Source organism: Spodoptera frugiperda, chromosome 10 (genome assembly GCF_023101765.2).
Source record: "Spodoptera frugiperda isolate SF20-4 chromosome 10, AGI-APGP_CSIRO_Sfru_2.0, whole genome shotgun sequence".
Lineage (NCBI taxonomy): Eukaryota > Metazoa > Arthropoda > Insecta > Lepidoptera > Noctuidae > Spodoptera > Spodoptera frugiperda.
The window spans coordinates 4,632,346-4,652,985 of NC_064221.1; the positions used below are offsets into that span (position 1 = coordinate 4,632,346).

Sequence of the window (20,640 nt, forward strand, 5' to 3'; positions counted from 1 at the left end):
TTTCCACCTAATCAACGACATCTCAAATCTTTCGACAAAAATTATTTAAGTAATCTTACTTTCTTTAAAACATTTTAGATTCTGTATCGTTAAAAGAATAAGACGCGAAATAAACTGGACATATCTAATGAAACTTAAAACAATAAGAACGATCCGATTGTTACATGCGTGAGTACCAAAGCATTAAACTGTTATGAATGGTTACCGCAAGATAATGATAAATATTTTCTTTCTAATGCTGTAAAGACATTCACTTGATTCATTGGAGAACAAGTACCTACGTACTTATACCAAATACAGGTACCTACCTACTGATAGTTCCTTTGATAAAGCAGATTGAATCAAAACCTGTATGAGAATTGAGCGCATTTCACATTGACTCTAGTTGCCTGGCTAACTATTAACAAATTAGTTTGTAATGAGTAGGTAGGTATACAAGGTACATCACTTACCGTGCAGAGGTGGCGAGATGACGACTCAACGGTGACCACTTGCACCCGATTGCAGCATCACTAACGGACACGACTCACCACACTCACTCGCGAATATATAGGTACCACAAACAAATATACATAAACAAAAAACCCAACGGTTCCCAAACCCGTTCTCAGCACGACTAGCGGGGCTCACACTTGTTGCAAAACTAAAGTCGTTTAACACACGAAATAATAAAGAAAATACAATCTGTCGTCGTTTTACAATCGATTTTTTTAAAACTCTTCTTTCTCCAATCTCATTCACAATACTAACTCGATTATATCAATACTTTGTAACACTTTTTCTAATAAAAGCACAAGTTTGGTTAATTGTATTAGTTTTATTTATTTTTTATTTAATAAAATAAATTATAATTATTTAACTGATCTGTCAATGTCCATTCAGCCACCTCAGCTGAGCACGCTTGCGCGCAACGACCGTAACGACAACGCCACCTGGCTGCGCAAGCCAAACTGACATAAGAGGTGACGGGCGGCCGCTGGCGGGCGGGACCGCCAATGTTGCCGTCTCACAAAAATAACAGTAATGTTGCCAAGTTGAGACGACGGCCATGTTTTCTGAATCCAAGTTACTCGTATGAATAATAAAATTACAATATATCTTTTATTTTAGCTACAAATTGGTTACACTTTAGTAAGACTTGTAGAAACAATTTCGGGTATTTCAGATAAATTAATTCAAAGTGACAGCACAACCATAAAGTTATAAATAAAAACTTCTTACCGACATCCGGCCAAGCCAACGCGATGACAATTTCTTTCACTTCATTTGGTACGAAATTCGAAAAGCAATTTAAAATAAAAGAAAAAAATACATCATGTATCTATCAAAAAAGAGGAAAATTTTGTTATTGTAGATTTAACCACCAATGTCTTTCAAATTGTCGTCGTTTTTATTAACAGTTTTACCGTTAATTTTTCTCTTAAAATTTAGTGACTATTATATTAGTTCGTTTCTTATTCTAAAGATAATTAATTGTATGTGTGAAATGTCACATTGAATGAGCTTCGAAGTGGATCGGTACTCGTCTGCGTGGGCACATATCGCCCTTTGTGCGGATCTCACATGGGCTACGGAACCTCCCGATGAATTCATTATAGCTAATCAGGTACCGCTCCTGAGAAAAAAATCATTTTTCCCATTTTTTCCTAAAAATAAGGTTTTGAGTAGAATTTTCCATCTGTCACGATGTTTTTTTCGGTTTCAGCGTCTCTGGGCACAGCATTGTCGTGTCTCTCAAGTACTGCAAGACACATCATTGGAATCACAAAGTTTGCAAACAAATAATCAATGCGAATTAACAGGTCAGGAGATAGAATAGTAAATTGACATAATTTGCTTAGACCGTAGATAGAGCTAAGTTTTAGACCCCTAAAGATAGTAAAAGAAAGACTTCAGGACCCTCGTTATTCCTTTCTAAGTCATTCCTGTCCTAGACCCTTCCACGCGCTCCGTTTTCCGCCCAGCCGGTGCATTCACACGTATCGGCACGTTTTAAAGCACATTTGTCGTTAGATACTCTGCACCAGCTAACTGGACCGGATCGTGGACGTATGCTGTTTTGAGCTGCAAGTCCAATACGTTCTGATTTGCTCAAAGCTTTATGTTTGTAGTTTAAATCAACTGTACGTAAAGATCAATTACGTACTGCGCACGAATAGTACGGTCATGAGGCCTTAATGAAATAGCGGAGAACCGCATGGATTCAGGTCGTTTCCAACCAGCCGATCTGCAAGTTCATGGTCGGGATATACGTCTTCCGGCTGATATGATAATACAGATGAATGCAGTGCTGTGGACGCCTTTGGTTTCCGCCAATCATATTCATTGTTACACATAGCTTAGCTCTGGTGGAAACGTTCACGTAGTTTCACAGTTTAGCTATTATATCTTTACAGCTTAGCTACAAAGCACGTCTCTGGTTTAAAAGCATCCTTAACCGTGCTTATCTAGTACTGAATATTTTACTGTAGAAAAATCCATTTACGGCCATTTTCAACAACATATCTACGCAATAGAACTCAAAAATAATTTGCAAGAAAAGTTTTAAATTAGATAATTTCTATCACTACTTTGTTTTGTGAAGGACGTAGCTGGACACATAAAATAGGTTTCCTTTATTTGATCACCTACATCGCTAGGTGCACCGGGCAAGCCAGGTCTATTCAGCAATTCGATGAGCATAAACTTCAATATTCTGCCGGCGATTTCTCTCGTCATTGCAGGATATTGTAAAAATATTTTAATGTAAATAAACGGTTAAGAAATAAACTTCAATAAAACAGATGAGACCTCTGTCTGTACTCGGCCTTTCTACCATCTACCATCATTAACAGCACGTTTCATTGGTTCTCTGCTGAGTTCAGCTAGGCTATTCTGTAACTTTCATTTTGAAAGATCGAAGTGAACTCGATCGCGATCCGCCGTGTCATTGGTTGTGAGAATATTCTCGACCAATGACGGGCGAGAATATGATCCAGTTACAGAATATCCTAGCTGCAAAGGATTATGGGTCTGGGTTTCCTCTACATAAAGAGTTTATGGAATCTCCAGTTCACACTAGGCAGACGAGTTGGAGATAGCGCAGATTTAAAAGGTTCACGTTTGGGTATCATAGAGCAGCACTGCCTTATCCCCAGCCAATATGAAGACCCTACGGTCGGAAATTAGCTGACAAATACACTCTAGTCTGTTGTCATCATTTGACCGAAATTAACTTTATAGCATGGACTATCTTGATTGCGCGGCCAGGGGCCTGTGCATTCATGACTAAAAAGACACAGTATTTTGGACCTGCGCGAGTTATTAAGACTGGCCGTTAGTCACTTACGATCTGTTCTCCTGACTTCCTAATGAAACATCTCGTTTAAGTAATAAAACGATAATGAAATATAATAATAAATAATATATTTCGTAGATAATAAACGTGCAATATCAAGCCAGAGCCAAGAAAATGGCAGCAGTAGTGGCAGAAGAAGTGTGAAAGACGTTATACCAGAGTCCAGATTGGCACAATTCTATGGAAATTTTTATTACGACGAAGTCAGGTACTCTATTTCTTTTCATTTACAATTAGTCTACGGTAGAGGCGGTATTCAGACGATATAATTAAAAATGTTCATAGATCATAGTACACAAAGAACTGTTTCATGAGACGATGCGCAGACGTCTGTCACCAAGCCAAGCCAAATCATTCTGTCTCCTGCATTAAATTCCCCGGAGGAAGTGGAAACTATCATTTTCTTCTCTTCTTCTCTAACATTTCTTCTGATTTATTGCGTTGCGGGATCCAAAACAGTCATTCATGTCTCTAGGACGCGCCGGACTTCAGTGTTCCGGTGTTTTCATGGTTGTATCTACTGTAGAACCTGGCTTACAGGAGTTGCAGCGGTGTGGGAGATTGTGGCGGGCTTGTCCCCCGTAAATAACCAAGCCGCTGCGGACTGCTTTACGGTACGGCACGGCAAATTAAATGGGACATAATTTGCCGGCTTGCCGCCATCATCATGTCAAATGACAAGACATTGCTTTTCGCGCAAAATCCTTTTCCTGTCAAAATGACAAACTGTCAATCTTTGGAATTTGTATTTGATTTTTAACACGTTAACCGCTATCTGTTACTGGTGACCAACGATTAGCGGAGGATTTGCCTACAACAGTTTTCTTCGGTAGTTAATGATTTAACGGTCAATTTCTGTTTGTAGAGAAAAATGTTATACAAGTACGAATGAACGAACTAACTTGCGAGGGTACAACGGCCAGGGCTGCGAAAATTCAGACCTCACGGAATGCTGGATGCTGCCTGAGGTAACGTTACCTTAACATCCCTATCGTGTGGTGTCTTCCATGTCCTGACCTGGCACCATGTGTCCTGTACTTCTAGTTCTTTAGCAAAGTTTAGCAAATATGGGGAACGCTAGAAGGTTTTGAACTTACCCACTTCAAAGCATCGTTGATATTTGATTGAGATATAAGTACAAGACTGAGTGGACATTATGAGATCAAAGATTTCGACAAACTATTCTCACATAATGAAAAACATCATCTTAGAGGCCACCTCAAGTTGTGTACAAGCTTCTCAAAAAGTAACCTTCATAGACACTTCCTAAGCAATCGTGTAGTCAGGGCGTATTACAATTGTGTCAGAATGGTCTATGTAGGTTGTATAGCTCCGTCCCTCTCACACTGCTCAGTGATCGACCATTCTGACACAATTGTAATAGCAGACTAAGGCCCCAGATGTTGAAATTGCAACCAATTCAAAAACAGACTTGACAGACATAATATGGAATCCAAGTAAATAATAACAGACACAAGCACATATCAGTTTTATCAACTGCCGGCCTGAATAATATATAATAATAATAATAAATTGCAGGTGGAGTACTGGTTTCGCAAGTTAGTAGACGAGTCAGCTGAGCGCAGCATGTTCCCGCGACGGCGCCGACAGTACAGGATGCTGCCCGACGAGGATTTGTGCGTCTATCAATACCCTGTTCGCTTTTACGGTTACCCCTTTTGGACAAAACTTTTAGTACCTAAATAGCCTAGGAAATTAGGTTCTTAAATAAGAACTGCTTAAGGAAGTTACTGTATAGACATTCGTAACTATGATGCAGCGCAGTTTTGTAGACTTGGTCCTCTATACCAAATTACAAACTTAGTAACTTAGTTTAAAACCGAAGAAAGGTAGCCGTTGCGAGACTGTAACTAAGTTAGATCAAAATTTTATGAGCAGAGGAATTAATTGGCACCGATCGGCAGCTAGCGAGCGCTGGGGCCCGAGTGGGGCGCGAGCCGCAGGCGAAGAAGCGGCGCTGGCGGCCCGAGTGCTCAGCGTGCGTGCATTGTGGGCCCCCTCGCAGGCGCCCCGGGGCCCCGCGCACTCCAGCCACGCGCCCCGCGCCCCCAGCCCCCCCGCAGTGTCGCGCAAGATGCGGGCGAGACGTCGCCAGCCGAGGCGGCTGACGGCACTCGCGCCACCGCCACCGGCGTACTGTCTCGACGTACCTGCACAACTCTTCTGCGACCCTTCGTGCAAAGTAAGCTTACTCTGTTGCCTAAAACTGACTCGATAACACTTTCCCGTTTAGGAAACTAGCTACATCATCGTTAGTCACCTCTTACACCCCCATGATTGCTTGTACTGTGCCATAATTAACCACGTGATCTCAGTTCCAGTTTGATCCGCCGCGGCCTCCGCAGCTGACGGAGTGCCAGCGCGCCATGGGGCGGCTGTCAGCGAGCGTGCAGGCAGTGATGCGCGCGTCCGCGGCGCGGTGTCCGCCGTACCGCGGCACCAACGTGAGCCGGTACGCGCCCACCGGCCAGCGGCCCGCGCGCTGTCCGGACCGCCGCTACGGCGTGTGGTGGCCGCGGGACCATCCCTCCCCGCGCCTCGACCACAGGTTTCACCTCACGCACGTGCACCAGGCACCCGCCCCGGCCGGGCAGAAGACCCCCGCCCGGACAGACACAGAAGAAGACAAAAAAGAAGAACTTCCCGATGAAAAGGAAAGCACTAGCAGCACCAACGAACAGGCTGTGGTTCCTGTCACTGAACCGCAGACCTCGCAAGGTGATAAGCCAGAGAGCCCAACTACACAAGACAAAATCGTGGCTGATGGCCAGCTACCGTCCACCAGCGCAGCCGCCATAGACAACGGGTTGAGGAAGAAGCGCCTGTACAGCACAGTGCTCAGCATGAGCGCGCCCGCGCCTATCGGACTCACTCCGGTCGTAAGACTAGCGCAGAAATTGGTGACGCCTGGCCTCCTGAAACTGAATCCAAAAATGGTACTCCCTGGATCACGAGTGCGGCCACCAACAGTCGATCATAAATTCGAGGAATTGGAGAAAGAAGCGTTAGAGCAGTACAAAGCGTCAGACGAGAGTATAGACACCAAGTTTCGAGAATTAGAAAAGCAGGCTGTTGAGCAATACAGCACCAGTAACAGCAACACTAGTTGTAGCAGCGGGAACTCGGCGGAGAAGCGCGCCTCGAGCTCGCCCTCCGAGAGCGACACGAAAAGTAAACAGCCGGCAAAATTTCATAAAGAGAAACCGGTAGACAGCGTCGTTATATACTCTCAGAATTTTCCTGACTTGAATTCCAAGGGCCAGACGTCCAGTGTAATGAATTTAAAAAACTTCCACACCCCCCCGAGGGGGGAAAAAAAGGAACAAACCCATAGACCGAGTAAGAACTTGCGGAGTTTAAAAAGCGAGTCCCAGCGCGCAGCCTCCGACACCGACTACGAAGCACGGGAGAACTTGAAGGGCAACCACAAGGGGCCCGTGCGGTGGACGCTGCACGTCGTGCCTCCCAAGAAGCGGCACCTCACGCTGTGCGTGTCCGACTTCTCGTCGGACGAGGACATGGAGGACGGCGGCGTGTCCATCAAGGACGCCGGGCCCTGCATCAAGAACCACGTGGCGGGCAAGGTGAAGATGTCGGCGCACGGCGGCGGCGACCTGCACCCCATCATGAGGAAGACGTAGCCCGCAGCCCGCCCGCGACGCTACGTCTAGTCTGGACAGTTCCCCCACTCCCGCCACTGACAGTTGAACAGCAGTGGAAAATTGTGAATTGTGGCATTCGTGGCCGGTCACTAACGGAGCGCACCCTGTGCTACTTGTCCCAGCAGTAAATTCATTTCGTGTGTGGCGTACTGATATATTTTTGACTGTTTTATATGATGCGGCCGTCAACTTTTAGTGGTCGGAGTCAGTTTTTGATATAATTATTACTGTGAATGGAGTTTTTGTGGGATCCCTCGTAGACCTGTATCGAACTATGTCGTGACCGGCGTGAACCGTGTTCCGATAAAGCTGTTTTAGCAATGTGCTTATTTTTACTAGTCATAAATGCTTTGTATATATATTTTTGTATTTTTGACTTTATTATTGAATAAGAAAAATAATTTCAGTTCATGAAAAAGTTTAACAGTACAAAAATTAAATTCTTTAGGTATTTAACTAAAAAAATAAATTATATATGAATTGTTCTATCTTCAGGGTGTTATTTGATAGCGATAAGAGCGAGGTTACCATCTTTCTCTTCTAAATTTGAAATGTGTTGGGTTACCAGAGTAAAAAAATTAAAAACGTTGGTAAAATATTCAACAAATATTATATTAACTTTGGAATATAAAATAGAATGCATTAGTCTTAATTGTACAAGCTCTGATATCACCGTAGCACAGTCCCAGCACCGCGGGTGGTTCCCATCAACTGTCGAGGAATTTCTCCAGGTCACTGTTGTCTTCATCTAACTGTATTTGTTCTAAAGTTATTTTTGGTGTTGAAGGCTGGCCTGGAATTAAAGATAAAGAAATTAAGTCAGAAATATTCCATTATATTGTTATACTAGCTTTTACCTGCATCTTTCCTCGCGTTTTGTTATTAATCGAACTTATCAAAATCCTTTCTTTGGGGATGGCTACGTCATAGTAGCTTCATACATACAAAGTCGCAATCTGATCTGTTTAAAATTTACCAAGTTCATAGTTCAAAAATCATTGTTTCATCATATTCCAACAAACATATAGATTTTGACTACAAAATTATTTGAAACAACCTATGTAGTTACCATCAACAGTGGCCATTAATAGGCTGTGGATAGTAATGATGATGCTGAACCATAGTTACTGGATATAAAGCAAGAATACTGCCAACTTACTGATAGTAACAGTCCCGCTAGCCAAGTACTTAGCAACATCTTGTTGGAATGCGTTGGAGCTCTGTTCTCTCCTCGCCTGCAGGTCCGCTAGTTGCTGTCGCTCCCTCTCTGAGTTACGCTGACTGTTCTCCCTTGCTAGTTTGTTACGTACTTCCTCTAATGCAACTGGAATAGATGGGTAGTCTGATTAGGTATTTTTATAAAAGTTGGTGAATGAGATTGCAATTTGGAAACAACATATTTTATATGAGAGTAGCTTCTGATAACAAACATGCTACCAGGATAAGTAGCTTTGTGTCAACTGTCACTGTACCTGACCATAGTCTTATCTCTGTTGTAAGTTTCATTTAAATCTGTTCAGCAGTTTATGGGTGAAAGAAAAACAAACATACAGTAAAACGGGATGAATAGAAATCAAGGGCTGAATTCATTGGGACATTTTACCAACACTTTTCACCCATTTCTGTATCTATTCACTGCTTAAATTGAACCTGTATTTATTCACCTTGTACATCAACAAGGTGAATAGATTTTAGGAAATTTTCCCAATTCCTGTTTCTATTCACCCCGTTTTACAGTATATGGGTAGATAGACATAATCTACCCAAACAGTCCCAATTTATTAACAAAATATTTATGAAATACAAATAATGACCATGGTTACTTATCTCAATTCTACACTATGTACAATATAAATGTACCAATATACCAAACAAGATTCTTATCAGAAACACATCTTTATGATAATGTAGGTCATGGGAAATACACTGATAAAAGATTTGGCCACTTCTCATAAACTAGACAGCTTTAGTAAATAGCTTATATAACAATATTCTACTTACCCATCTTCTTCTCTTTGTACATAGTCAGATGATAGTGGTGGTCCAGTTTCCAGTTTTCCATCTTACTTCTCTCCACTATATCCTCGAATTCCACTAGTTCATCCTCCACGGTCTTCAGCAATCCCTGCACGTTCTTCAGACTGTCCATACACTCCGCCACAGAGGCAGTTAACGAAGGAATTAGAGACAGATTCTGAGCCAATTCGTTCGCACTTTGTAAACGCTTTTTCGCCTCTTCATGTAACTCTAGTATTAATTTGTCTACCTCATCAGCTGCCTTAGCGTTTGTATCGGCGTTCTCGTGTATTTTAGCCCATTCCTCCTGATATTTCTCCAACAGTGCCCCTCCAGCTCCATAATTGACTTTGCTTTCGTGTGCAACTTTCTGCTTGTCTTTGAAAATGTTTTTCACTTTCTGAACTTCTTGTAGCGTTTGCCGTATGTTGTTATTTGATGCTAAACCATCTTGGACGACCGAAATAAAATCTTTGAGATTACCTAGCATTATTTTAAAGTTAAAATATAAATATTATTGAGAAAAGAATATCAACATTGTTTGCTTTGACAATTTGACGTTTGTTATCAATGACAGTGACAATGTCATAGATAAAAAAACTATCACTGTATTCTCGTGTTTCTATAAAATTAAGCAAAAAGTATTCTCGCTAAAATAAAAATAATACGAAGCAATAATTAGCGACAATAAAATCATTAACTTTTAGCTTTTCTATACAACAAATAATAAAAATATCGTAATTATGAAGATTCTCCGTTAAAATACGAATGAAACAATATGACGAGAATTTAAGTACAATCTTACTTCAAAGTGACGTATGTCATTGTCAAATTTGAATTTTCGTCTGTTGCTTGTTGTTTGTCGCATTCAGATTATTATTGTTTGCGAATTACACATTTTCTAACTGTAGAACACATAATTGTGACTAAAATGAATGAAGAAAAGTTGAGTAGTGATAAGGTGCCTCAGAAGTTCGCAGAATGGTTGCTGTCCATGGGTTGTCCGCCGGATAAAGTGCCTACTGTTGACAAACTATCAGAGTGAGTTACACGGCTAAACTAAAATATTTATTTAATTACTTAATTCTTTTTATCAATGGGATTTATTATATGTAATGCACACTTGCAGTATTGCAAAATAATTACGTATAGTACGTTTCGTAAATCATGGAATATAAGAACTCAAAATTCGGCTTGTCTCTCACATCCCGTATGGTCTAGTGGCTAGGATACCTGGCTTTCACCCAGGAGGCTCGGGTTCGATTCCCGGTACGGGAAAATCTTTTTATAGTTTTTTTAAGTTCATATTCATCTTTTATAGCTTTTTAGGTAAAAAATTGATATTTATTGTTGAAATTACAATATTTTCATTATCTTTGCCAAAATTTTCGTGTACATACTTTACTAGCAAAAATTAATATTGTTTGTGAAAATAATTTAAATTTTCACTCCAAACTACAACATTGCTATTTAGTATCACTAGGCTTTAAAGACAAGAACAAAGTTTTCAAAACAAAACCTGGGTCCTTCATTTTTCAAGAAATCTTTTTAAAATATTGCAGAATGTGCCGCGGCCAGTATTACATGGTGTGGCGCAGTCTGATGGAGCATGTAGAGCCTAAGGAGGTCATCAGACAGAAGAGGCTGCAAGTCTTCAATGATGATGTGCAGAGGTGTAGGAAAACTAATGCTTTTTGCAAGGTGAGGCTTTCACATACAATATAGGTAGATCACACTTTCAACAGTTGACTTATAACTTAATTTGCTTACTGCCACACTGACACAGAGACATGTAATGATAACTTAAACTATTCCTTAGTAACGATTTTGTGTCGAAAACAATTGCTAAGGACTGGGTAAAGTAACCATTAAATGACTCTGAGTGTGGCAGTTATAACAATTTTCTTTTTTAAAACTTTACCCCTCTCTATAGGATATTCTCCTGTTTTGTGCAGTTTTAAGTTTCATAACTGTTTTTTATAACTACATACAAGTTTTCATACATATGACACCCATACCCAAAACAACAATTTGATGATCACACAAAGAGTTGCTCCATGCGGGAATCACGGCAGCCATCGCGTCAACAATGCAGTGCAGCAAATTTTTGGTTCCATCTTGAAGATGATCATTTACTTCATAGTTCCTAATTATAGTTTCCAATAATAATAATTACTTTATTTTTACAGCCTGATTCAAGCACAATAGTGCCAGAAGAGCTGACTCTATGGAAGCAACAGACTACCCTGCGGGAGAGAGTGCAAGACGCAGAGACCAGAGTGCAGCAAGCCAGGCAGGAGCTCAACCAGCTCGTGGATAAAGTGTCCAGCAGATGTAAGTATGTTTGGGGAACTTTGGACATTATTATGGGGTGATAAGGTTGATAATGTGTTAAAGAAAGAGTTTAGGGTATGAAATACTGTAGAAACTCTCAAACTTAGGTGTATTTTGAACTCTATTACAGGGTTATATAATTGAAACTGAAGAAACAGCTTGGGGTCAATATTGTTGAATGATTTCAAACCTATAATTAATAGAAATTATAAGCCTAGGTTTCCTCACGACGCTTTCCTTAACCGTTTATCAGTGGTGTCTAAATAATCTTAGATAATACACTTATAGCTTGGAAAAAGTCACATTAGTATTTGACGTTGGTAGGTTTTATTTATTTATTTAATTCTTTATGTACATGAATGTGTATATGGGGTGGGCTTAATGCCTTAGGCATTTAAACCTTCGGGTATGAAACGGCATTAATTAGCACTTAAGTTCCTAAAATTAAAAACATTGATTCTAGTTTTTATCAACAACTCCATACATTACAGTATCGCACCGCAACCTCGCCCGCGCCCGCGTGGCGGCGGCCCAGCGCCGCGCCTGGCTGCTGCAGCAGTTGGGCGAGGAGCTGCGCGCCAAGAGAGACAGCTTGAATGAAGCCAGGACCATCGCCGACTCGCTGTGCAGCTTCGATGACTGTTCTGATGTTGAGGTGAGATATTTTTAAAAATATCTGTTTATAATTGGATATTTAGTTGTGATCTGCCATTTTCCTAAGATAATTTAATGTTTAATTCTTTTAAATCTGGATTCAGTGCTGCGGACTACCTAGCGGGTTTACTTGGTGCTTGAAAAGCAGGAGTAGGGACGGGGTGGTTTTTAGTCAGTAAGTCTGACACTCCTTCGTGCCTCGCCTAGTGCGAAAGCAATTGGATGATTTTCCCCCTTTAAAAAATAAATGAAATGGGTGTCCATGGCGCCAATCGCATACCATCAGGTGATCCGTCATCTCGTTTGCTGATTTTTCCCAAAAAAAAAAAAATGTATTGTAGCAGAATGGAAGCCTTAAGGATGGACTTGTTATAATAGCTAATACCCAATGGCAATAAATACCCAGTTTAAAATACGATACCGAGGAGTAGCTGAAAATCACACCATGTGAAGAGACGCTTTCTTCAGAAGTGGTGATGATGGTGAATGATGTCATCATTCAGGATGCTATTTTTACAAATAGGGGGCAAACGAGTAGACGGGTTACTTGATAGTAAGCCATGCTGATATTAAATAAATGTACTATTATTTCCAGAACAAGCTAGACAAGTTGACCAGCCGCCGGCAGACCCCGCGTGCCCCCGCGGCGCTGTCCGTCAGTATGGCGCCACTCGCCAGCTCCTCCATCACGTCCAACGGCGGAGATATGAACGACTCGGGTAAGTTATTCTTATAAATATTCTAGACCAAGGATTCCTATAGGTATTAAAAGTACATAAACAGGCTTAACCCGTTGTATGTCGGAACGCAGATCTACGCGAGACACAATGTGTTTTCTATTGTGTCTCATTTATCGACAGACAAGAGTTTAATTAAGGTCGCAAGCAAGATTAGCTCGATGCCCGACCAAAACCTTTGACTGAATTAAAATGAAAAAAAAAACCGGACCCTTGCGTACGGCGCCGAGCGTACCGCACGCGCCTCAAAGAGCCATCAGACCACCACAGACGGGGTAGCCTACTACCCCCACCCAGTAGCATACCCAACCCTGAGCTGCGAACTACATAGCGAGTTTACCGAGGATCCGGTTCGCAGAGCGGGAATAGGAACGGAGTGATTTTTAGTCAGTAAGAGTCTGATACTCCATCTCGCCTCACCCAAGGTGGGAGAAGTCATTGGACAATTTCGTCTCCCTAAAAAAGACAGTTGCTGGATGCGAGTCTAACCAACCTATATGGATATTATTGAGGGAGGCCTATGAGAGACGATGACTTGATAGGGGTGATGATGATGGTCTATGAGGAAATGACGTTGTTTTGTTGGTGTATGGTACAGAGGAGCAGATATCGTCCCTGGTGAGGTGCGGCGGCGCGCTGTGGCCCCAGCTGTGTGAGCGACGCGCCGCGCTCACTGCCGCGCTCGCTGCCACTACCGACCGGGACACTAGCGATACTAACAGGTATGGACTGTACTATACCTCCAGTCGACACTAACAGTCGGGCCAACTCTAACAGCTGCCATATAGTGACAGGGAAATAAGATCGATCGCTATTTATGATCTATTCCTAAGTCATATCGAGCTAAAATAATTAATTTATAATCACTGGATGCCAAAAATGTAATAATATCTCAATAACTTCCAAAATAGTGTGACCAAAGACCAAAGAATTACCAATATCAAAGATCAATCATATTTTAAATTGACTTTGACTTTGACATTCGAGCCGGGTAATCAGAGCGCCCAACGCGCTCTCATTTCGTTTTCGTTCAACGTAAATCAAACTCGAACAAAGAGTACAGATTATGTACATAACATAACCCCCTTATGTAAAAAAGGCTTATAATCCACCAGTGGATTGTCACGGGCTGCTGATGATGATGAATAACCCTGTGAATATTCCAGGATAACTCCCCAATGGGTGCTCTCCCACACGGCGTCCCTGCATTGCTCGCTCGCGCTCAACTCCGTGAAGAACAAGGTACACACCAAGCGCGCACAGAAGAAACTAGCCGACTCACTCACACAGATCAATGTAAGTTTATTTATTATTCACTAGCGACCCGCCCCTTGGGTGCAATGGTGATATATTATGCATGTATTATACATATAAACCTTCTTCTTGAAACACATCAAAATCCGTTACGTACTTTTAAAGAATTAAGCATACAACCCTTTGTATGTTCCTACATGTATTGAAAACGATGATTCGTATTCACTTATTCAGTATTCGTTTTTATCTTTTGTTCGATCTAAGAATAGAACTTAAAATATCTTGCTTGAAAATGGAAAATCTACTTCCTTAGGTGTAATTTTTTTAAGGGAGGCTTTTATTCGACAGTATCTGTTTTGTGACTGATACGATGATTAACTAGAAATCACGGTTTACTCGCGTAAATATCTGGAGGAAACAGCTCTAATAGTTTAGAGTCACAGAGCGACTCTTAATAATGAGTAGCGTACGCAAACACGGCGACGTCTCAGATCATTCTAGTTAATTTAATTTGAATCACGATAGTATAGACATAGTATATATGTATCCTTAAACTTATTCTTTCCAGGACTACCTCTCAGGCGAGGCATGTGAGCTGCTAGTAGTGCGCTGTGAGCGTGCGCGGGCGCAGGCTCGGGTGGACACTCTACGGACGTTGCACGAGGAGGTGACGTCACGGACCGGAGTGTTCGAGGCCGCCGGGGGGGCTCCAGATACCCAGGCTACCAGGCATATACTGGCTATTGATAAGGCTATTGTAAGTATATCTATTTATAATCTATATTACTAATATTTTAAAACTGAATAATTTGCTTGTTTGTTTGTTTTTTTTGAACGAGTTTATCTCTGGAACAACTGGTTCGAATTGAATCATTATTTTTGTTGAATAGTACATTTGAGTAGAGAGACATTACGCTACGATAAATAGGGGCCGAGCAGCGAGTGAAACCACGCGAGCTAAATAATAAATAGTCATTATTTATATATCATTCTGAGGGCTTTAGTACGAATTTGTTTTACCTACGTTTAACGAGATCGAATCGAAACAAACTCATACTAAGCCCTCAGAATCTTACAACCAAACTACTCTCCAGCTCTAAATCCATTAAAATCATCTAACCTCTGCAGGAATCGAAACGCGACGAGCTGAAACGTCTAATTACGTCACTGGCTGTAACGGAGCGCAAGATACATAATGTGAGGGAATGTCTGACCACTGTGTTCAATGGCTTCCACACCGACACCGGGTGCCAGGGGGACAGGTTCGGAGGTACGGAATACATTCATAGTTTAAATAAATATAAACATCTCTCCCATTGAACAGTTAAGCTTTTATGTCTATGCAAACTAAATGTGTACACAAAACAGCTCAATCGGTGAATATAATTTAAGGGTCACCCCTTGTATTTACTCATATAAATACAGAAAGGGGGTGATCAAATACAGGAAAGGCGTGAATAGATACAGAAAAGGGGGTGAATAGATACAGAAAAGGGGGTGAATAGATACAGAAAAGGGGTGAATAGATACAGAAAGGGGGTGAATCATCATCATCATCAACTGCCTAGAAGTGGCCACTGCCGACCAAAGGCCTGTTGTCGCAAGGGAGTGAATAGAAACTAGAACACATATCCAATTTCTGATCACCTTCCGAATTCTACACCCCGTATTATACAACTGTACAGTAAGCTTATTGCTTGACTAAATAAAAATATTTATTTATGCAGGTCAGTTATCCCTACCACAAGAGTCAATATCAACATTGCGACGTTTTTACGAAGAGAGGAGAGACAGAAATAGGAACAAAGTCAACTTAAGCATGGACCTCGATACTTCGGAGAACTGCTCCTATGATGCTGCAGGTAACTCTTTAATCCTTTCAAAATCTGTTCATCTGTTTATCTCTTAAGCTATCTCTTAATCGATTTTGTAGACATACAGCTTCATTACATTGTCTTAGATTTTTTATTCAATCCTTTTTATTTACAATACGCGCCTTTTATCCCCGAAGGGGTAGGCAGAGGTGGACATTACGACACGTAATGCCGCTATACAATGTACACCCACTTTTCACCATTTGTGTTATAAGTCCCATGGAAAAGGGGGTGAGCCTATTGCCATATAGTGGGTACAATTCCAGGCTCCATACTAAGAAATTTTCGAAAACCCGAAAAAAACCCAGTAGTACTTTGCCCGCCCCAGGAATCGATCCAGAGCCCCTTGTCTGGCAGTCGCACTTGCGACCAGTCGACTAACGAGGCAGTCTTTACAATAATTAACGAATTATCATTTATTTTACAGAAAATATGAACCCGACCTTCACTGATGAGCTGAAGGTGTACCTGAAGAAGTTTAAGCTGGAAAATAACAGAAAATTGGTGCTAGACAAGTAAGTTAACAACATTTTCTCCTGTGTCATAGGTGCGTTGACAAACATACAATTTTACATACACATAACACCCAGGACCGAGGTTTTATGTGTATCACGTGTGATCACACAAAGTGTTAGGCCGTGTGGAAATCGAAACAGCTACACATTATGCGATAGCCTGCTCAGCCACCTCACTACCCGTGCAGTCGCCGATAGATATAAACACAAACAAAAACCGAGAATAAATGCTAGTGTATTAATAAAATATCTCCTTTTTAACTAAAAATCACGGTTTACTCACGTACGTTTACCCGTCGTATGCTGAAGCACTGATCAGTGCGAGACACAATGTGTATTCTATTGTTGTCTCATATACCCGCAGACGAAAGGTTAATGGAGAAAAGCTCTACTAGACGTCGCCGCGTCTGCGCACGCTGCTCATGATGAAGAGTCCCTCTTTGACTCGAAACTAGTAGAGCTTTTCTCTATTAATTTACGTGAGTAAACTGTGATTTTTAATTAATTTTGTATGTCTCACGATAGTTATTATAAAAATATTTTCTTTTTTCATTACAGCGGCGAAAAGGTGTGGATATTTGAAACGCTCCAATCATCAGTGGACCGCTTACATTCGAGCTGGCAGCGCGATGACGTCACGTGCTCGCTCGTCTGTCCGTCCGTCAGTCTGTCACGCAATCTACAGAGGATTATACTGACCGTGCAGAAGAAATATGAAATGGAAGCGTTGGTGAAAGTTCTCGAAAGTTCTTTGAGAAGGGATGTGTCTATAGGTACGTGATTTTGATTTTTATAACAATGACTTTGTTTGTTTATCACCAAAGAGATTGGCAGAATTTCATATATACAATCGTACTCTGATAAGCGAACTACGTTCTTAGGTCCAGTAGTTTCGTTTCGGCTGTGCATTGATTATCAGTCAGTCACTCATTCATTCATTCATTCATTCAGTCAGTCAGTCATTCGTTCATTCTGTCAGTCAGTCAGTCAGTCACTCAATCAGTTAGTTAGTCAATCAGTCATTCGTTCATTCTGTCAGTCAGTCAGTCAGTCACTCAATCAGTTAGTCAATCAGTTTGTTAGTCAGTCACTCACATTTCTTCATTATACGAATTCCTTTTACTAAAAAACCATATCAATTCCAGATATATCATCAGAAACGGAAGAGGAGACCAACACAATAGATAGAATTAAAAAGCGTCTCAACGACAACCTGGTAGCCTTGCAGAAGACTGTGAAGACCCTGGACCTGGGACAGGAGAACCTTCAGCTCTGGTCCGATAACTCCATGAAGAAATACATCTCTTCCAACAGAACCATTGATGGGAAGACCTATAAGGAGTATGAAGCTAATTATTTAGAGAGCTTGAATCTTAATATGTAGGAACATATGAATGGATTATTAAGGAACCTATAAACTGGGTGATTTTTCAAAAAACTTTAACTTTTATTTAACAAATCATTATTCTCCCGCATTATTAAGCATCGTGGTAGCTTATTATCATCCTTATTTTTATTGGATTGGTTGAGAGCAGTGTCACAGTTTAATTTATTGAAACCAAATTTTGTGTTTCAATCAACAGAATTGTTAACTTTTGGTTGAGGATAATGACGCCGTTAACTTTTTGTGATTTTTATTGAAGAATCACCCAACTACAAGTTTTTAAACTGGCATGGTCACTAACACTATCATTAGAACTTAAGACGGGATATTTACCATGTTTATTTATGTCTATGGGTCAAAACTGACCAGGAAGGCACTTTTGAACGTCAAAGCAAATATAATGATATTATTAACGTCCTGTCTGTCAGTCAGTCCTCCAATGAAGCTATTTGCTCGTTCCAAAGTGTATATTCCTATGCAGAAGAACGAGTAAGAAACTCCATAGGCTACTCTTTTTTAATCAGATTCACAAGACAATTCTTGGTTACATTGTTTCGATTGCTTTAACTATGTGAAAACAATGTAAAACTAATATTCAGTCAAAGTGATAGGAAAAGAAAATAACCTTGAGGATTTCCGATTTCCGATGGGTTTCCGATTCATCCTTGTTCATGGCGCTTACAACAGTGTCGAAATATAGGAAACTCATAGACATTTTTTCATTAAATTTCTGTTTATGTATATGTCATTTCATCAGATTTTTTACAGATCTTTGGTTGTGATGTGATGTAATCGTACAACTGTGTTGTGAATTTAGGGAACAGAGAGTAAAGTTCCCTAAGAAAAGGAGGATCCTCCGACCAGGCGAGGTGATCAGCCTGGCGGGCTTTCTGCCCAACTGTTGTTCGTTGGGATTTTCTATCCGTGTTAATTCGCATGTAAACTTCGTATGTGCGATGCAGGATATTTGTGACGTCATCCATTGATTTGCTCGTCGATAGTCTATGTGCGACTTCTGTCATCTGTCACTTGTCAATGTGTCGCCACATGAAATATAAAAATAAATAACATTGTAAATTAAATTTCTGTAGAGAACAAAACTTTAATATCTTACAAATATGTAGTATCTTCGTTATACATCACACCATTTGCACCTCAAAGAGGTTTCTAATGCGCTTTTTAGGTCGACTTGTAACTGTAATAAAATCTGAGAATCTTAATTACACAAACTTCTAAGGGTGCTATTCCACCAGAAATGTTCTATGCTGCGTTTCTGTGGATGCGTTTGACTTCCACCAATCATATTCATTGGTAGACACAGCTTAGCACTGGTGGAAACAGACTCGGCTCAGCTATGTTTTTTTATATAAAAAAATGCGTGCTGTGAATGGCTTTCCTATTATTAATACATCGCATCGAACTGCGTATCTTCCTCGCACAGCTACATAGCTTAGTATCAGTGGTAACGGTCACATAGTTTTACAGCTTAACTATTACATAATCGTAGCATAGCTACATAGCTTATTTTTGGTGGAAAAGCACCCTCATTCAAGCAAGCTTGGCGATTAAACGTAGATTATGATGGGATAACAGTATGAAAAATACATCACAATTTAGTAGTAAAACTATCTAATCATACTCTAATGCCTCGTTCGTATATAGCGAAGTATGTTTAACGACTGTAATGTTGTACAATTTAACTTTAAATAAATAAATAGTAGCTCTCTCTCACTTCTGTCCTAAAATCGAAGCGAGAGAGAACTACTAAATACTAGCTACTTGTACTACTACTACTACTACTACTAACGAACTAACGTATTGTGAATAAGGCATTACTATAGCAATACTTTTACTTCGTTGTAATTTTAATAAAATTAATAATATGCACCCAACTAAAACATCGAATACGTTCCTTCAGCTGTGTTTACGCTTATATTGTAATAATGAAAGCACAATTCTATGTATTTAATCTTAGTTATATACAAGTTTTAAATAAATGCCTACATAAAAGTCCAAATTGTTTTATTTTGTAAATAATACTTTGGTTGGTTCGTTGCGCGAGCTAATATCCTAAACTACTGGTTCGAATCTGATACCAATAATAGGGATGATGACGGGGTATGATAATTAAAAATCTATTTAATCCGTCGGTTAGGTAATGAAAAAATATTAGACACGTATTTTTTCTATTTTGTCATATAATATAACAATACTTAGATAAAACGAATCAAAGTTTAAAAGTGGGAGCAAATACGTCATTTCTACGTATAAAATATACCTAGAAGTGACGTCACGCGATATTTCAAATCGATATATCGTCGAAAGTATTTGTTTCCGTAAGAAAATAAAAAATACGTGTCTAATGTTTTAAAATAATCTACAAGACGGGCTTTAAAATAAAAATTAGTCATCTACCCTATTATATTGGTATGTGTGTGTTTTAAACAGCACCGTGACGTGTCGCGGGGCCGGTTCTCGGACGAAACAACTCTTTGTGTGACCAACAAATTGTGGTTCCTGAGCGGTCTGGGTGTCATGTGTATGTGAACTTGTATGTTTGTGAACGCACTCACGACTCAGGGGGCCTACTCTAATTCAACGAAAAACGAAGTTTCGTCCGAAACTTCGCAGATTGCATACTACAATTCTATTTATTACGAACTTTCGTGAACAAAAATGAACGAATGAAATGAAGATAAATAAACAGGTTTTGATATGAAATTAAAAATAAAACGTTATTTTAAGTAATTTTATTAGTAAATCAATAAAACCTACGGCCGAAGATTAAACGAAACTTTGCATTCGAGAACCGGAGTAGAAGAAAAAATCGTAGTGTAGAACAACGTACGTTT

General features: G+C 40.3%; 4 protein-coding genes and 1 non-coding gene across 6 annotated transcripts in view; 3 read left to right on the forward strand and 2 right to left on the reverse strand.

The window, feature by feature from the left end:
• Positions 1–961, reverse strand: part of LOC118277352 (uncharacterized) — a 79,234-nt gene extending 78,273 nt beyond the window's left edge. For both annotated transcript variants that reach the window (XM_035596111.2, XM_035596108.2), the window contains exon 1: positions 453–961. The gene's annotated coding sequence lies outside the window, so the exon portion shown is untranslated. The remainder of the gene's footprint in view (positions 1–452) is intronic.
• Positions 962–1,262: 301 nt separating this feature from the next.
• LOC118277384 (uncharacterized) lies at positions 1,263–7,508 on the forward strand. The gene is made up of 7 exons (XM_035596155.2): positions 1,263–1,606; positions 1,706–1,802; positions 3,416–3,545; positions 4,203–4,305; positions 4,877–4,974; positions 5,267–5,540; positions 5,674–7,508. Exons 1-7 carry the CDS (start codon positions 1,499–1,501, stop codon positions 6,997–6,999), a joined length of 2,136 nt encoding a protein of 711 aa, XP_035452048.1. The 5' UTR covers positions 1,263–1,498; the 3' UTR covers positions 7,000–7,508.
• Positions 7,509–7,611: 103 nt separating this feature from the next.
• Positions 7,612–9,611, reverse strand: LOC118277386 (dysbindin protein homolog). Its single transcript, XM_035596158.2, has 3 exons — positions 9,022–9,611; positions 8,180–8,344; positions 7,612–7,813 (listed from the first exon to the last, which is right to left on the reverse strand). The coding sequence occupies exons 1-3, from the start codon at positions 9,524–9,526 to the stop codon at positions 7,728–7,730; spliced, it is 756 nt and encodes a 251-aa protein (XP_035452051.2). The 5' UTR covers positions 9,527–9,611; the 3' UTR covers positions 7,612–7,727.
• Positions 9,612–9,862: 251 nt separating this feature from the next.
• On the forward strand, positions 9,863–19,793 carry LOC118277385 (uncharacterized). Its single transcript, XM_050696216.1, has 13 exons — positions 9,863–10,077; positions 10,599–10,737; positions 11,226–11,370; positions 11,862–12,025; positions 12,620–12,743; positions 13,360–13,483; positions 13,928–14,057; positions 14,584–14,772; positions 15,144–15,285; positions 15,743–15,877; positions 16,317–16,404; positions 16,963–17,177; positions 17,550–19,793. Exons 1-13 carry the CDS (start codon positions 9,968–9,970, stop codon positions 17,786–17,788), a joined length of 1,944 nt encoding a protein of 647 aa, XP_050552173.1. The 5' UTR covers positions 9,863–9,967; the 3' UTR covers positions 17,789–19,793.
• On the forward strand, positions 10,243–10,314 carry Trnae-uuc (transfer RNA glutamic acid (anticodon UUC)). The gene has a single exon. It is a non-coding gene; the product is annotated as a tRNA-Glu (tRNA).
• Positions 19,794–20,640: the final 847 nt, after the last annotated feature.

Excerpts from the sequence above, each read along its gene's own strand:
- LOC118277385 (XM_050696216.1), top strand. The coding sequence starts at position 9,968 with ATGAATGAAGAAAAGTTGAGTAGTGATAAGGTGCCTCAGAAGTTCGCA. Across the intron at positions 10,738-11,225 it reads AAACTAATGCTTTTTGCAAG|CCTGATTCAAGCACAATAGT; the intron begins GTGAGGCTTTCA and ends TTATTTTTACAG. Across the intron at positions 15,878-16,316 it reads CTGCTCCTATGATGCTGCAG|AAAATATGAACCCGACCTTC; the intron begins GTAACTCTTTAA and ends TTTATTTTACAG.
- LOC118277386 (XM_035596158.2), bottom strand. The coding sequence starts at position 9,526 with ATGCTAGGTAATCTCAAAGATTTTATTTCGGTCGTCCAAGATGGTTTA. Across the intron at positions 8,345-9,021 it reads GTACAAAGAGAAGAAGATGG|TTGCATTAGAGGAAGTACGT; the intron begins GTAAGTAGAATA and ends CATCTATTCCAG. Across the intron at positions 7,814-8,179 it reads TAGCGGGACTGTTACTATCA|GCCAGCCTTCAACACCAAAA; the intron begins GTAAGTTGGCAG and ends CTTTAATTCCAG.
- LOC118277384 (XM_035596155.2), top strand. The coding sequence starts at position 1,499 with ATGAGCTTCGAAGTGGATCGGTACTCGTCTGCGTGGGCACATATCGCC. Across the intron at positions 3,546-4,202 it reads TTTTATTACGACGAAGTCAG|AGAAAAATGTTATACAAGTA; the intron begins GTACTCTATTTC and ends TTCTGTTTGTAG. Across the intron at positions 4,975-5,266 it reads ATGCTGCCCGACGAGGATTT|CGAGCGCTGGGGCCCGAGTG; the intron begins GTGCGTCTATCA and ends ATCGGCAGCTAG.